Source organism: Ziziphus jujuba, chromosome 1, assembly GCF_031755915.1.
Source record: "Ziziphus jujuba cultivar Dongzao chromosome 1, ASM3175591v1".
In the NCBI taxonomy this organism is placed as follows: domain Eukaryota; kingdom Viridiplantae; phylum Streptophyta; class Magnoliopsida; order Rosales; family Rhamnaceae; genus Ziziphus; species Ziziphus jujuba.
Genome location: NC_083379.1, coordinates 45418797 through 45437869, shown reverse-complemented (window position 1 = coordinate 45437869; position 19073 = coordinate 45418797). Strand labels below are relative to the sequence as shown.

Genomic DNA, 19073 nt, shown 5'->3' with positions numbered 1-19073 from the left:
TTACCGTTTGATCTGCTGACTTTGCAGCAGCCCACATGTGTTTTGCCTGGTTGTGGGGGTCTAAGTTTTAAATTAAATTTTAAGTGTAAAAACAGGGCTGCATATATATTTTATATATATATAGCATCCATCATGAGGAGTATGTTTTGCAATATACATGCATATATGTCCATCTACATATCTATATATTATATATATATAATCCGAAAAATTATGTATTGTTTCATTGTAATCCCATGATTATATTTGAGGCATGGATGTTTATTCTTTGTTGACCTGCATGATTGGTTGTGTTCTGGCAATCTCAAGCGATCCTCATGTTTATATATCATGCATATTAACAGCTTGATCATCATAAAGAGTAACTATATATATATACTTATATATATGTACGACATTCATGATGCTTGTTATGTGTGTGTGTATATATATATATACACACATATGAATGATCATGCGCATGCACCATCCAAAATGAAAGATTGAAATGGTATTGCGTGGTGGGACCCAGTGTAAATTCTTTTGTAGTTTTGGAGAAATATTGAAGCGGTCAACATCATAATTTGTGGATCCGTTGAGTAGAAGTCCTCCAGAACCGCGTTAAGGGGTTGCTATCAAAGATACCCTTGTTGGACACCGTACACATGGAATTGGGAAAGAACTCTCTAAAAAGTAACCAATATTTATTATTTTTCTTTTTTTCTTGGTGAATAAGTAACTACATCAATTAAATCTCTCACCTCACATCTATCATACTCTTGCTTTATGAAAAAAAAAAATGTTAATCATGAACATGTTAATGAAACTAATTAACTTTGTTACCTACTAAATCAGCTGCCTTATTAATTGACATGTATATGTACACTGCAAAACTTCATGTTTATATTTTAATTAGGAGTTAATTTATATAACATATTAATAAAGACTAATTATTCATTAAAGTGCTAGTAATAGTGTGTTTCCTCGTTAATAAGTAACAAGTGCGAATATTAATTAAAAAAAAAAAAGTTACAGGTACAAAATAACGCATATTAATAGTCACACGGAAAGGAATGAAGGGATTTATATATATGGTTCATATGCATGATAGGACAATTTAAACATTTTTTTTCATTTTTTTTTCCTTGCTTTAAAAGATGCAATTACTAATTTTTCAGATCAGCAAAGAAATGGAAGAGGAAACAATAATGATTAAATGTAATAACGAGTAGTAATTATTATTTTTGATGAATAATAACGAGTAGTAATTAAATATATAGTAGGTACGGTACTATTTATAAGCATCCTCTTAATTAGTTTGCTTAGTAATAGTGGTATGGTAAAATGATGATTAGATTAATGTACAAAATATAATTGATATCCCTTTACCAAACCTAAAACCATCTTTCGAACGTCCTTTTGCCTTTTCTTTTTCCAAAAATGGTCTTCGCCATTGACCTATAGCTTTTCGATTTTTGGCTGCTTTAAATACTTTAACAACCTTGTGTTTGTCTAAAACTACTGCTAGACAAACCTATATATATATAGGCAATAAATAATTTAAAGATAAGAAAATGACTTTCCAAGATGCCATCATGCTGGCCAAATTTAATTATTTATTATTTATTATTATTTATTATTATTTTAGATTTATAAAATCTAAAACATCTCTAAACCCCAGGCTGTTAATCTGGTAAAAAAGTCACACAATTAGTATCCTATTTGTGTTCATGAATCCCTAACTAGTAGATGGACTAGTCTAGTTCATGCATCAATTTCCTCAACTTGAATATATCTTCGCTCGACCTGAATTTATAGTGCCCCGAAGAATATATTAAAAAAGTACACTTTGGGAACTAAATAAAGTGATTTTGCTAGTGGTGTGCCTATGATATTGCTATGCGAATAAATAATATATATAGGGGAATAGTATATTTTCCATTTAGAAGTTGTTTTCATCTTTTGAAGTCCCATGCAAGACGCAAGAAAACATTGTCCCTGACTTTCGGTTTTTCCAACAAAAGAAGACCCAAAAAAGAATTAAAGTTCATTTCTCATGTTTCCGTTATATGTTCATTCCAATGTTGCTAGCTTTATATATGACTTGGAATTAATTAAAAATCTTAATTTATACATAAAAGGAATGCAGCTGTCCTAAAATTATCAAACAGGCTTCGCAACTTTGTAAATCAATTTACTCCAATTTACGTAAACATTACAAATGAAATTAAGAAATTAACGGTGAGGCATATATCATATTCTACATAGTTATGAAATTTGAAAGAATTATTAGAATTAGCTACATATAATGTGTATGTTAACCACAGACACCTACATATTGATCAGGAATCTTCATTGAGATCGATAATGAAATAAAAAGAACAACTAGTTTATATATATATATATATATATTTATTCTTTCTTTAAATTGAAGTCGTGGAAAATATTGTCTTGATTTGTTCGTATAGATTACGGCTTGTAGTAACATTATATAACTTATGCCTAACATTGGTTGATATTCGATCATATAACTATCTTGTAGAAAATACATCTTCATTCAGTATTATATATATACGCACATATTTTTCATTAGACCTGGAGAGGTACAATAAAATATTACATATAAGAGCAGAATTTTCCATGCCACAAACATAGTGATATGCAGTACTTCAGTTGGGGCCCAATTGGATCAAATATTGCATATGAATAAAACCTCAATGCATGTGCATGCCCATCATAAGTTGATAAACATGCATGAACTTCCTGGTAAATTAGTTAGCTAGAGTATAAAGCGACTGTAGAAAGACAAAGACAAAGACAAAACCAACAAAACTAATCGAAACAGAATTGTCTTATCGTTAGGGTTACTATAACTGAAACATTAAGACAGTGTCTTATGGTTAGGTTCCTTTAAATTTAATCTAATTAAGCAACCATTTTAATTAGCACATGCTATTTTGTTAATCAAATCGTGTGATTCTATTTTAGGTTGGTTAACAAAAAAAGGGACCCCACTTAGCATGTGCTGCACGTATCAATGAAATATTCGATCTTTTTGAATATATTTATATATATATATATATATATATATATATATAACACACACACACATATAATTCATGGCTAATTACTTTTTCCTAGTGTAAAATGATTAGCGCGTGATCTACCAGGCAAAGGCAATATATATAAGGCTATATTTCATGAACAGAATTAGAAATGAGATTGAAATAATTTTTTTTTTCAATTTTTAAAAATTTTTGGTTTGTTTGTTTTTTTTTTTTTCTCCCAATAGTATCACTTTTTTTTTTCTTCTTCTTTTCCTCTTTCTTTTTCTTTGTTATTTATTTATTTATGTTTTATCTTATTCTTCTTCTTTTTTTTTCCCCATATTATCTTCCTTTTCATTTGTTTCTTTTTTTTAGTTTTTTTTTTTAAAAAAAAATTTATATTCTTTTCTTCTTATTCTTTTTTTTAATCTTTGTTTTTTATTTATTATTACATCAGTTCCAGTTTCAATTTTCTTGTTTACTTCTTATCTTTCAATTTTTTTTTTTATTTTTTTAATTTGCTTTTATTTTTTATTTTTATTTTTGTTTCTTCATTTTCCCCATTTTTATGGAGGTCTAAATTAATATATGCAATTTTAGTAATCGATATTAATGATTTTATATATTAATTAGATAAACTTTTTGTAAAAAAAATTAGATTAAGGACTTATCTTTTCCTTCTTTTTTTTAATAGATTGAACTTATATAATTTAAATCATTTTGTTTAATTTAAAATCAATAAGTTATATGATAACTTATATTCAATTTAATAATAATTATTCATATATAATCAATTTTGTCTAATTGATACTAATACAAGACTGTATCAATTCTTATCTCATCCAATCCCAATCTCAATCAAAATCCATTATATCTTTCATACCAAACGTAACCTTACAGTTAATTGGTGAAATGAAATATGAAAATTCTTGACAGCTGGGGCAGAAAAAATTCCCAATTTTAATAGGTCCTTGTGCACACCATATAGTCTGGTTCTGTCTTCAAAAACATTGTTGAAAAATACCAAGTTATTGGGATGACTTATGAGTCAGCTTTCTTTTGAATTTTCCTCTCATTTTGGCGTGCAATATTACCCTAGTGTTCCATTACAAGAAAACCAGCAAGAAATTGCCGAAAGACACTTTGAAATTAAAGGTGGTCACAGGGCTCTTATTTTCATTCATTTCCCATTCGTCAATTCTCTGTTTTCCATCCAACATTTAAGATATCAGAGGAATTTAGTTTGTCAATAATGAAGAAATTATAAGTACATCTTCAAATTTAAGATATAATTATAGGTATGTTAAACTGATGATTTTTTTTTTCTTTTTTCTTTTCTTTTTTTATTTTTTGAAAAGCCGGGAGATGGAGAAAAAACAGGGAATTTTTCATAAGTATCTTTGATCACATTGATGATTGATTTTGAAATGAAGCTAATATGCAAAAGAATAATCAGAACGCTGAAGATTTTGCAAATAATTAAGATTCTTAATGGGTCTTAAAGTTATCTCCCCAAAATCAAACACTTAATCCAATATCCAATTGTATATTGCATGTTCTCCAATGTAGACCAAAGTCTATGAACATGTATATATATATATATATATATATGCTCCACTGATTCAAGATAAGTTCCCAAAGAAAAGAATAAAAATGGCACCAAATAGGCCAGCTTTGAAGCTTAATTTGGTTTCCAAACGGCTGACACAGTATATATGCAGAGAGACCAGTCTCCCTCATTCAGTAGTACCAAAAAAATATTCTCACTAAATACAATCTTCAGGCATTAACTAAAACCAATTTAAAGAAAACAAGAAATTAAAATTTGATGCATTAATACTGTAGCAGTTGACCACTTCACTATATTAAAATGAAATGTTTCATTCCAACCGAGCATATGTTTGATTTATGTTTGACAAAGCATGCAGTGAGACACAATATAGAGGCACATTCCCCACACAGAGGCACACGTGATGGAGTTGTCTCCGGCACATTGCTGGGTCTGCGTTGTCTTTGGGTTGAGATCTTACTTAGACAATGAACCTAATCTCTCAGATTTTGTGCCTTGGAGAGATCCTAGATCGCTACCACTCGAGCGTGGAAGAGTTCCAATACTGGCTGTTTGGTAGGACCTTGGCGGTCCTGTTCTCGGATCTCATGTGGGTTTATATGCACAATTTTATTCAACTCGACATCGTCGTCCAATTTATGTTTGAGTGCCTGACGACTATTTTATATGTAATTCCAATGAGATGTTTCACCAAATACATGTAAAGATCGTCAATGATGTCCAATAGACAATTATTGTTTTTAACATATATAGGGTTAAATGAACCTAGCCTTCTTAAACTATTACAAGTTTTGCAATATTTTATCTTCAAAATTTCAAAAAGTATCACATAGGTTCTCTAAACTATATATTTATATATATTTTATCACATTAGTCCAGTTTTTTTAATTTTGTTTAATAAATTTAGCAGAATTAAACATACTCACTGGTTAAAAATAAAATAAAAAAACACAATAAAATAGTTTTTCAATATAGCTGCATTAGTTGTGTACGATTAATTTTATAAAATTTATTAATCGAAAATGTATAATCGAATTAAAGTGACAAAAAATAATAGTTTAAAAGGCAATATAACACAGTTCTAATTTAAAATATAAAAAGCAAAACTTGTAATAGTTCAGAGATTTAATACAATTTTGATGTGATAGACCACGGCGTCCTATTTTCCAATTATAGAGGATATATTTTTGATTTTTTTTTTATAATTGGATGCAGGCATCAATCATAAATTATGTGTGATAACTATTATAGTAAAATTATATACATGTATATAAGAAGTGGAATAGGTGGCAGTACAATGACATTGGATGAGCATGAGGCCACCATGCATGTGAACTTCACATGAAATTAACTCGTCGATTTTTATTATTATCTTTTTTTGGTAATAAGAAACTCAACTCGTAGGCTTTTATTATTATCTTTTTTTGGTAAATAACTCAACTCGCAGATTAAGCATACATATTGCGCATGCATTCACATTTGGATTCCAAGAGCATCATGTCTTTTCATGTATTGCTATTGCGGTTCCATGGGAATCTCTTCCGGACCCATACATGTATCGGAGGAGGAACAGTAATTCAAGATGCTAAAAGCCTCTTTTTTTTTCTTTTTTTTTTTCCTCTTATTTTTTATTAATTTTTTTATTTAAATGTTTTTGTATGCCGCGTGAGAAATTGTGGATGGAAATATTTCCAATGGTTAGTCCTAGTCCAACTTAACCATAAACTTTTTATTTGAAAAGAAAAAAAGTGAATTAAGGAAATAAGTCCTCATAAAGTTCGTCCACTAGTATTGATGTCCCAAAAAAAAAAAAAAAAAAAGAAAAGTTTGTCCACTGAATTATGATGATTAAGGTTGTTAATTTCCACAGAAAAAAGTGGTAATAGAATTTGACTTGAGAGAAATTGTTGGAGAAAGAGAGAAACTAACATCACATCTGTCGTCTGTCCAACTTTTTTCCATCTAGAAATGTTTCAAGACTTGACATTGGGATAAAGATGGTCTACTTCTTGTTCCAAATTATAGCATAAATCACAGCTTTTTATTATTTATTATTTATTGTTTTTTATTATTTATTTTTTATGTTTTTATAAATATTAGCACTGTGTGCTTCTTCCTTTTTCTTTTAGACGGGGGAAACTACATGCTTATTTATTTCTAAACAACAATATGAAAGACGTGAAAAAATTTTGATCGAGTAGAGTTTTTCATTGGGATCTAAAAATAAAGTATTTATAAACATTAACTAAAATTGCAAGAAATCACTTTTTGCGGTCGTTGTTATATATTTTATATTTTATTCATTTATAGGGTTTGGGAGTCACAAAATTAATTAGTTTTATATATTGAACATGATAGGACCAATATGGTAAAAGCTATATTAACTCTCTTGGTTAAGAGAATTGCAAAAATTGCTATTCTTTCACTTTCTCACACGACTACGCTTTATCCATCTTGTTTTAACATGAAATTGCTCCGTTTTATTTTCTCCTTTTGGAAAAGTTAAAGAAGAGTTATAATGAATTTCTTCTGTTCTTAACCTGATGAATCAAAAACTTTATCAATTAATTAATTCAACCTCTAATCTATGTACATAAACCATGCCTAATAATTACTAATATTCAAATCCTATTGTACTATTAGTTTCTTCTGATAAAATTTAAGTCAATGATCCTAGTTTATCATTAGGCAAGCGAAATTACAATGCACAAAAGCTTAATAAAAGCACTTATGCTTTTCCTTTCACAAGAGTTTATGTCCATAAAGTAGATTTAAATTTGGTCGATATGGCAATTATATATATATTTATATATATGATGTGTATCGCACCTCATTATCAAACATCATGGGGCTGCCATCCTCTGCCATATAAATGCAGTTATGGCACTTTTTCTTTCCTTTTCCAAAAAAGAAAATTTATTACAACGTCAATATTGATTAGTAAAGTGAAAGAGACAACAAGTCACTTTAATCCTTATCTCGTGCGTAAGAAAGCTATGTGTATATTGGATATAAGTAGAATTACACCCTAACAAATGAAGTCTGTATGTGTCTTTTCCATTTAGACTCGAAGAATAATTAGTGGCATATTCGGACGTTAATGTTGAGCTTAAGGTGACAAGACGGTTGAGATGGATTTTTGGTGGGCCACAATAAGATGGACCAGGGCCTATGGTAGCCCATGGGGAATTCATAAGAAAATTGCAGGCCTATGTCTAATGTTCCCTCTTCATGGATAAAACCATGGGGCTCGCACATGTCCCACCGTGCCCCTCAGATTTGAGGCACCAAAATTGGTGAATGGTGAGTATCGGTGATGATCCATGATATGATATTATTCTCTGTGGGTGTAACCTCTGCTATGTGTTTCAAAATGGTCCATTCGTTTGGATATTACATCCATGGCCCATATAGCTACACGTAGAGTAAAACATAAAACTGACATGAGTCGGTCATTTGGGTCAGAAATAAGGGCCGGGCCCACACATAAAAACAAGAAAATTAAAATAATTTAAAACAAAAAAATTTGCTTTCTCACAAATTTAACTACTTTTTCTTTACATATTGGTAATAAAGAAACGTTTCTTTTTCACAATGGCTTTCAATTCTTATTGAAGTTGATTTATGGTTCAGAATTGTCTGGTTCTAGTTTGGCATATAGTCATGTATGCCTTTTAGAAGGGCATTTGTTACAGAAGCAGACAATTAGAAATTGGTCAGAATTTGTCTGTGTTGAGTTTGGTTCTAATTCTAAGCACTTCTTGGCATCCAGATGGTTCTTTCCTCTCAATAATATGTGGGATTGGTTTTGAAGTTGAATATTGTGATCCAACTCTAGCTTTCCACTTTGCGCAGAGTCATTAAGATGGCCAACCTTGTCAAGTGAAGATAAAGACTGCAGCACACTGTTGATCCCACATTCTTTCTTGAACTCCAATGTCATTGCTGAGAGGCTGTGGCTCTTAAATATCAACTGAGGAGCACCCTGCGCGCACGCACAACAGCCATTTTTCATTTATTGTAATCCCTTCATATACATGTAGAATTGGAGAGGATTAAGCAGAGCAAAACTAGTGATGTCTATATTACACATGTACCTCAAGAATCCAGTCTATGTATTTTACATGGTTAACATGTTGATTGACATCCAAGTCACTCCATTTTGGCTCCATTATTATTAGTAACACAGAAGATGGGCATCAAAGGACTGCAGAATTCAAATCCAATCCAGAACAACAGATTATAAGTCAAAAAGATTTTTCCAATTATATAGTATACCTACCAATATACCTGTTCGGACATGATCTGTTGTGTCAATATCCAAATCCCTTAGATTTCTGCGGCCATCCTCATTTTTTATGATTGGATCAGTAACATCCATAAAAAAGCCCTTTGTTTTCTCTATGAACTTTGACATTTTTCTTGTTCTCTTGTCCATCATTACGTACACACTGCATATATATATATATAACTAACATATAGTTATATACAACTTTAATGTACTATTACTTGCTATGGATGAATTTATGGATTATGAAGAAGGTTTTCCCAACCAGACTGCTCGAAGCAGGGTTTTCCCTGTCTTATAATCACGAACACATACCATTCTTCCCTGATGCACAGGTCCAAGTGTCAATTTGAATCTCATCACCCCTTTCATAAGACACAAAACCAATAAGTCAGTACAAGGATCATTACACACAGTGCAGAATATATATTTATCTTCCTTGGCAAAGTACATGGGTTTCATTATTATTATACCATGAAGGATAGCTATCTACCACAATCTGCATCTTATAGATTACCCAGATGGGATTTTTTCTGCTCATCTCCGGTGTTGTTCCCACAATTTTGAAGTGGTTCAATGTTGTTTCCTTCACATTCCTAGATAATATATGGTGAAATGGTTAATTTTAAATGTGATTCACTAATGAATATCATTAACTATAAATCGAATGATCAATTACATTAATTATTGACTAATATAGAAATTAAACCTGTAATAGACTAATCAATGCCCCAGTGTACGCTTCTCTTTTTTCAATAGCTGCAAATTAACAATAATGCAACGGTATAATATAATTGGCTGAAAGATTAATTTTGCAAACTTTATATCATCTTCCATATACATATATATGTATATATATAGTTGTAGCTAATTCATACTAGATGTGCTACCTTGTTTCTGGGAAGTCTCCTCAACATTGACATTGAACTGTAAAGGACAGGCAGTGGCAGGGGCAGCTGGAGCGAAGTTTAAGTTTGGCTTACTTCCTCCGCAAGTAATTGTTGTTTTATTTATTGAAGATGAGGTTGAATATGGTACTGATACAACCATGGATGGTTTTGGAGCACCCAAATGATAATATTAAGCGATTATAGTGGGAGTAAATTTATATATCTTTTTGATGCAAGGCAGCTTTGAAGGTATGTCCTCCTAAGAAAGAGACAGTAATTAAACATTGTTAGACAATAGACGGTTTGAATAATTAATCAGCCATGAAAATCAATTTATAAGCCTTGGAAAAATTATGCACTGATAGTTTAAACATAAATATAGAAGGAAGTAGCTAGTAATATGAATATTGCATGATTATAATTTGTAGATTGAAATAATAAATTACAAGCCAAAAAAGGAAGCCAATTTGGAATAGTAGAAGTGAAAGAAAATTAAATTAACAAATTAAATTAACATGAACACTAAGCATGCAAATTAAAGCATATTCATTTGTTATGGAGAGAAACTCATGATTGCACTCACCTGGTTCTGAAATTGTGGACAAGACTATGATTTCCAACAAATTTATATAACGGATTACAATCATAAATCCATTATTTTCCTGGTTTATTTTAAAAATTAAAAAACGCCTTATTGGTCTTATTATTTTTTTGTGGGTTAGCTGTTTTGTTAATAATGTTTTCACTATTGAGAAGAAAATATGCTTTTTATTTTTTTAATTAAAATTTAGAAATATGCATGTCCTGCCAAAATGAAGCAATCGTCGGGAGCTCATTTATTAATTATTTTTCAGATCGCAAATCTTCCCCTCTACTACTAATATCAGAAAATATTTCATCGAATTAAATAATTCTTATAATAATGTGGTAATGTTGTCATATATATTAAATAATACTCATATACGTACGAGACTAGAATTTTGAAGTCAATCTTGTACTTTCGAATCAATTTCACACTACGAAACAATTCATCCCAGAATAAAAAAAAAAAAAAAAAAAACTATTTCATATTGCTTATTATTAAATATTTACTTATTATATATCGTTTGCACGCCTCTCATTTTAAATGTGAAAATTCATATATATATATATACACAATTTATTTTATTTTATTTTTTTGGTAAAATAAAAAAATGACCAGAGGCTCTGCCCATGCGGAATGGAATGTGAGTTGCCAATACTCAAACCATAGGTGGTATGTATGTATGTATGTATATAATTATACACAATATTTGTAGGCCTATTGTACATTAGATATATATGACTTATTTAATGGCTACTTCGCTTCATACGTGGATCATGACATTAAAATATGTAAACTAACATTCATACATTTTTTTAAAAAAAAAATCATGTGAATTTCTATTAGAACTACAAATATTAATTAATTAATTTGCTAGAGTTTTATTAGGTATTACACTAATAAATTGATGATTTGTTAATAGGAAATATTCAATTTCAGGTATAACCCAAATTAAGGCAAATGCATATTTTCCTGGTATGTCACTACTGGTAAAAGATTAAACTCTAAGCATGTGATAAATCATTAATTGTATGTTTTTCAACTCTTGCAGACAATATATTAACTTATAAGTTTTATCGAACAACTAGCATTCTTAATTTTCAATTGATAATGTTAATTTTTCTGGAAACTAAATAATTAACAAAAGATTCAAAGTATAAGCATGTGATATGTTATCTTAGAATATATATATATATATATATATATAGGCTAACATCTAAAGCAAAATTGGATTATAGTTTGATATTATCTAAAGCAATATTATTGGGAAATAAGAAGGCGCCATGATAGTGACTTTTATTTATGTAAAATAGCTTGAGTGTTTCACATGGTTTAGCTTATTGATTAATGAAAATAATTGGCTAATTACTTAATTGGATTCCGGTTGAGTAATTTGTATTTTCTTTATCATTATTTTGTTATCCTGTTCCACGCCTTGATTATTTCTTAACAAATTAATAATGGAAAAAGAAAATTAAGATATTTTATATTTTGATTACTATATAGAGTTAAGTAAAAGGAGCAATTCTTAATCTATGGGGCAAAGCAACTATTTTCTCTAATAAAAGACTGAAAGAAAAGAAAAAAAAAAATCCACTGAGATAATAATATTTATTTATTTATTTTTTGACCTTTTGGTCAAGAAAATGTGAGCAATATTCGGTTGAGGCTTGAAACAAAAGCCCCTCTTGGAGTGACGATTGTAATGGACATTTAATGGGCCCGGGTATTGATGGATCGACGCCCATGGGACTCCCATAGCAACGCTTAGGTCAGGCCTCTTTCCCTTTTCTTTAAATTACAATTCCATCTTTTATTTGTTATGGAGCCAATAATTGGAAAATCAAATTGTAGGTTGAGAAGTCAACAGCATATTTGAAAAAAAGAAAAAAAGAAAAAAAGAAAAAAAAAAAAAAAGAAAAAAAAAAAAAAAGGTGACTGAAATTGTCCTTGGTAATATCTTACAATAAAATGTATTAGGGTACAAATATTTCACTCCAAAACCCAACTTCTAGCATTGCAATTATCCTTCTTATACATGTATAAAGTCAAAGAGAGAAACCAATATTCCAAATCGTTATGTTTAAAACATTAATAAATTGATTTATGTTTTAGTTGCCTGATTTTTTGTTTGACCAAAAAGCAAGGCTTTGATTTATAAGAATCAGACACTTATAAGATGGTACTTTCGGGTGATTGTTTAACATGTTTATTTTGGATGATTAGGCATCCACGTGGTCCTTCCTCTCAATATTATATGGGATTGGTTTTGAAGGCGAATGGTATGCTCCAACTCAATCCCTTCGCTTTTTGTACACCCTGCTCTGCAGGAAAAAGCACATAAAGATTCCAGCACACTGTCCATCCCACACTCCTTCATGAACTCCAAGGTTATACTTGTCATTTTCCGGCTCTCTAATATCCAATGAGGAACACTCTGCCAATTACAATTCAGTAAATCATTATACCAAAAAAAAAAAAAAAAAAAAAAGGTACTGAAAAGAAGCAGGGGGAAAAAATTGATGTACCTCAAGAATCCAGTCAATGTATTTTACATGGTTCACATGTTGATTGAAATCCATATCGCTCCTTTTAGGCTGTATTTTTAAGTATATATATATATATATATATACAAGTAGAGAGATTAAGCAAGGCTTATAAGAAAAATAGCACCAAATTAACAGTCTTCATCAATGTAGATAATACATACCAACAAACCTGATTGGACATGATCTGCTGTGTCAAAATCCAATTCCCTTAGTTTTCTGTCATCCTCATTATCGTCGATGGTTGGATCAGTAATTTCCATAAATATGCTCTTTGTTTCCTCCCTTACTTCCTCTATGAACTTTGACAATTTTCTTGTCCTCTTATTCATCATTAGGTATACACTGCATACATGCAAATATACATTGCAAACATGATATTAAAAAAAAAAAAAAGAAGGAAAAAAAAAGCTAATAATAATATTCAGGTACGTTTATATGATTGAATTACAAAATATAACTTGGTTGATCATATTAAATTAAAATTTAAGGATAAAAAATTTTCAACCAGAATGCTCGAAGCAGAGTTTTCCCAGTTTTGTAATCGCGGACAATCCAGTCACGGCGCATGCCATTCCTTCCTGATGCACAGGTCCATGTTTCTACTTGAATCATATCAGCCCTTGTTATAAGACATCACATTTAGTTAGGTCAATAAACTGTTTTTTTATTAGGACAAAAATCTAATACTGAAATGACTATTAATAAAAAAGATTATACTATACACTCAATTGTGATATATTATTACCATGAAGGATAGCTTTCCACCACAATCTTCATCCTATAGACAACCCAAATCAGATTTCTTCTGCTCATCTCAGGTGTTGATGCACCGACCTCCTTAGCCATAAGACCGGCACTTTTGAAGTGGTTCATTGCTGATTCCTTCATGTAATATATATATATATATATATATATATATATTCCCAAATTAATTCAATCAGGAGCATTATTAATTTGAAAAAAGGTAATTATAAATGGTTGACGATATAATATTAATCAAAATAAGTGCTAATATTAATTTATTGTAAAAACCTGCAAAATATTAATCAAGGCTTCTATGGATGCTTTGCAATCAGGTCCAAGCTCAGATACTCTAATCAAGAAGTTCTGCTGAAAAACAAGCCCGCCCTGAAGCAACCTTCCTCCAAATATGTCCTCAACAACAATCTTCTCAGCAGCCTGCCAGCTTGTTGGTTTCAAATTGAAATTTTTTCCAATAGCTGCATCATATATACATATATATATTGTTCAATATATACACACACATATATATATATATATACGTATATTGAGAGTCAATCAATAATGTTCCATATATACCAAGGCAACAGTTGTAAATATCTTCCATATATATATATATATATATAATGGCAAGCTGTAAATTTGCTAGCTAGCTAGCTTGCTACCTTGGTTCTTGGTCAGCCCAGCTGCAACATTAAAGTGTAAAGTAGTATTGGATGGAACAGAGTTTGGATAATTTCCTCCGCATGAGGCCGTAATGATTGTTGTTTTATTAATCGAAGCTGAGGTTGAATAATGTGGTACTGTTATAATCTCCATGAATGGTCTTGGAGCAGCCAAGTTCGTTAGCATGGTGGTTATATATATATATATATATATTGGGAGACAGTAATCAGATCTTCTAAAGCTAGGATAAGTACGTGCGCGATCCTCCTGTATGAGAAAGAGACGGTAATTAATAATTGTTAATAATGGAGATTGTAATTTTGGTGAAATTAATTACAAAGACAATTAAGTCACATAAACCATAAATATATACCAAAATTAATTAACCAATCAGCAAGTTATTAATATCTTTGTTGTAGAAATTAAGGGGACAAAAAAAAAAAAAAAAAAAAACAAACGTATATATGCCACTTAGAATTTCTAGCTAGGTAGGATAGTAACAAGGAATAGGAAGGAACATAAACACTAAGGCCATCAACGCAAAAAGTATTATTTTTTCTTTTGATAATAATGCAAAAGTATTAATTCATAATGAAAATGAGAGAATTAGTAAACACTGAAATTAAGCTATATGATCACCTGGTTATGAAATTGGTAGGGAAGCTGATGAAGATTACACATCGCAACGTTCTTATATAATGATCGATGAGCTACCCACCGCCGCAGAGAAATTTCGACTGCAACTGATTTATTGATTTTTAATCCAAACCGCGCGCTATGCATGTGACCAATTTTTTAGTTTATCTATATTGATGATGATTCCATTATTAAGACGACATCTCTGTGTATGTGTGTGTGTGTGTGTGTGTGTGTGTATTTACGTTAAATTACGATGTTGAAATGGTCATCTAGCTTGCGCGAGCAGCTAAATTATAGAACTTTAAATTGTTAATTTACTTTAATTAGTTACTAAATATGAAAGGGGTTGTAGCTTGTCACATATTTATGATCCAAATTTCCTAAAAATTCTGATTAATCTTTAAATATATATGTGGGTGAATATAAAATTTTATTTAAGAGGGCCAAATGAATCATATAATTTTTAACTGTTATGAATATTATTGGCTCTTTAATAAATATTTAGCATGTTTATTGCATGCCTAGCTTGCATATGTAAATTAAAATTAATACAATACTTATTCATAAAATAGAAATAAATCTGATATATATTTTTTGAGTTTTTAGTATTGTGAATTAAAAATTCATACAAAACCCATGATATATTCATATATGCATGTTCCAAATGTTACACGGTATAGTGTGGAAATTGTTTATTGGAGGCTAGTATGAAACAAGTTGTAGCTAGCTTGCAGCACTCTTGCCACCCATGACATATTCATGATCCAAATGTTACACGGTCTAGAAGGGAATTAATTTGATTTCATTATTTCCGAGCCTTCATTTATTCTTAGTTATGCTGCAGGTCCACTTATTTAAGAGGACCAATTGAATATCTTATAATTTTTAATTGTTGTGCATATTGCTTATAAATATTTAGCATGTTTATTGCATGCCTCACATATGTACAATTCATACAATAATACTGTCCATATAATAGAATCTGATTTTTTTTAAGTTTATTAAATGATTGCAATTAATGCTTGGATCATGGATCGATAATGATGCTCCTGAGGCATGACACGTGGAAAATTATATTTGTTGAAAATCTTCATTCATACCTATATATAAAGGATTTCATATATACGAACGTATTCAATCACACATATAAATACATACAAATATATATTGACTTATATGAGATATATTCTTCAAAAATATGTTACCTTGATGTCAACAGATAATTTTTAATTTTAGATCTTGTCCTAAGCATGTGATATGTTATTGTGTGTTCTTCAACTCTAGCGGGCAATATGTTAACATCTAATTGGAATATTTGGGCAATTTGAAGGTGGCTCGGTAACGACTTTTTGTAGTTTGAGCGTGGTTGAATAGCTTGATTAATTAATATGACTATATATAGTTCGATAGCTTTGATGAGGTCATGAATATTCAACATTTTGATTCTCACTTTTTTTGTTACATTGTTTTCAGTTTCACTCCTTAATCAATTCAATTGATATTGATGATTTGAAAAATATATATTTTATTTTGATAGAGACATAGGGTTAAAAAAACAAAAAAAAAAAAGAAAAAAAGAAGCAAAGATATAAAATTGTTGATCGATGTGATAACATAGACAATTATAATCTGAATTCCAAATATACATATATATATATATATATATATGGACAATAATCCATTTCTCTAGAAGAAGACTTAATTTTAACTGTTAAGCCGTGGACCAAGAATATTATGGTTAATTTATATTCAAGATTTCACACCAATAATAATGTTACTTGTCAAGTCATCAATAATTTTCAGATTGGATTGTATTAAAATCCTCTCTTTCTAATTTGTCGAAAAAATATATTTGTTTATTGTCAACTGCTGGAACAAGAAGAGTACTTTTTTATTATTATTATTATTTTCAACAACAAGAAAAGGTTAACTTGATTTCAGATTTCCGCCGCATTATGTTATTTTCATGTAAGAAAACCAAGTGAGTCTAAATAACAGCCGTTATTTAAACCAAGTGAGTTTAAACCAATTATGTTAATTAGGTTTCAAACTCAAAGCTTTCTAGACTGTAATATAACAACCGTTAACATCACAACATCAACAAATTTCGATTAAAATTTTAATTTTGACTGTTTTGTTTCGTTTTCTATCATGCAAATATATGAGACTATAAAATATGATCTACAAATTAAATGCATCAGCTTAAACCATATCCTTATAGCACAACTTATAGCACACCGAGATAACCAAAATATATATATATATATATATATAAGCACCGTATACCGATATATTTGACAAAAATTTTTAGTAAATATCATTTTTTCTATTAAATGGGTAGATCTAATGATATATAAATTATGGAAATAATTACTATAATTTTTCAATATTTATCATCTTTGAATGTATTTAATCAAAAACCAAGATGATTTGTTTTATCAAATATCTTTGTACTTTGAAAGTTTCCTATATATACATATCTCATTCTATTATCTAGGACATTTTGTCGAAGGAGAAAATGGTATGTAACGTTTATGTTATATCATCCATATTATTTTTTTTATTATCACTTGTAATATAAATTTAATGATCTATAATCTTGTGTAATGATACTTGACAAAGTATTTGAATCTCAAATAAATATTATTACCTATTTGATGATAAGTGGTTTGTTACACTACATCATGTATGTAATTATGTAACTGTTGCAAGGTTATCCCACTGAAGATTACACCTGTACATATGTGGGTAAGGCAAATAAGCATTTTCCCGTACAAATTTTCGTACAAATTTGCTGGAGAGAGAAAACTTATATATATATATATATATATGTTTATTTGGTCTCATATTATATCCACTTTTCGCATCAAGGTTTTTTTATTAACCCTTAGATTGTTAAATTGTTTGAAAGTATAAAAATTAATTAACAACTTAATATATATATTTAATGACTTATTAAAATTTTATAAATCTTGTAAGAATTCGAATTATATATATATTTTAAAATCTTTTCCGTTGAAATGACCTAATAGTTGAAAAAAATAAATTCTAATCATAAAACTATCTGCTGGACTTGATAAAAGCATAATTGTGTATATATATATATATAAAAATAGAGAGAGAGAGAGAGAACTCCTTGCGATTCATGAGTTAATAAATTAATAAAAGGAGGATCTGCATCATATATAAATAGAGAGAGAGAGAGAGAGAGAGAGAGAGAGAACTCCTTGCGATTCATGAGTTAATAAATTAATAAAAGGAGGATCTGTATTCAAAACTAATTAATTAGTAGATATATAATACTGTTCATTAATATTAATTATCTATTTCTGTCAAGTTGTGTTTCTACCTCTACTTCTCTTTCTCTCTATCTGTGTATATAGCCAATTTTTTAGTCAGAATTTCTGAACAAATTTTTATCCAAAAAGACCTCCAATTACATCTCATCCCTATGTAAATGAAATAGAGGTTTCCAGACAAAAATTTACACAAGATTTTTGGATAAAAACTGACCGTATAATATATATGTTTGTTTTTTTCTCCAACCTAAAGAAGGTTTTTGATGGAATATTGGCATAAGACACAAACTGTTGTTTTTGATGGAATATTATTCTTAATTACCAAAATATGGAATAATTATATTTGATTTTTTTTTAATTTAAATTTTTATTTTTTGTCTTTCATCTGATTTTCCCGTCTTTTTCAACAAATGGTGAATTTGATTGGCATTCATGACAAATTACACAACTCATTATAGCACCAGCTACACATATAAATACACTCGGCAGGATTTTTTTCTCTTTTTTATTTTTTTTTAATTTTTTTTTTAATTTTTTATCTCAAGGGTCCCTGGGGGCCTAACCACACAAGCAAAGAATAAAAAAAAAAAAAATATATATATATATATATATATATATATATATATATATATCTATAAAGTTCTTACGCGCCAAAAAATAATATAAAAATGATGAAGTTTAATTAATTTATCTTTTTGGGCTTTTAAAATATATGAGGGGCCAAATTTCCCTAAATTACCATAACTGAAACCTACCAAAAGTGATATAGATTGAATCCGAAAGCAAAGCCTTATGAAGTGAAAAGACGGCTGAAATGGATAT

The 19073-nt window shown here is 29.6% G+C and overlaps 1 protein-coding gene across 1 annotated transcript; it reads right to left on the bottom strand.

The window, feature by feature from the left end:
* Positions 1–12301: 12301 nt before the first annotated feature.
* LOC125420663 (palmitoyl-acyl carrier protein thioesterase, chloroplastic) lies at positions 12302–14570 on the bottom strand. Its single transcript, XM_048467392.2, has 7 exons — positions 14313–14570; positions 13939–14126; positions 13652–13788; positions 13412–13525; positions 13068–13248; positions 12886–12954; positions 12302–12794 (listed from the first exon to the last, which is right to left on the bottom strand). The coding sequence occupies exons 1-7, from the start codon at positions 14497–14499 to the stop codon at positions 12567–12569; spliced, it is 1104 nt and encodes a 367-aa protein (XP_048323349.1). The 5' UTR covers positions 14500–14570; the 3' UTR covers positions 12302–12566.
* Positions 14571–19073: the final 4503 nt, after the last annotated feature.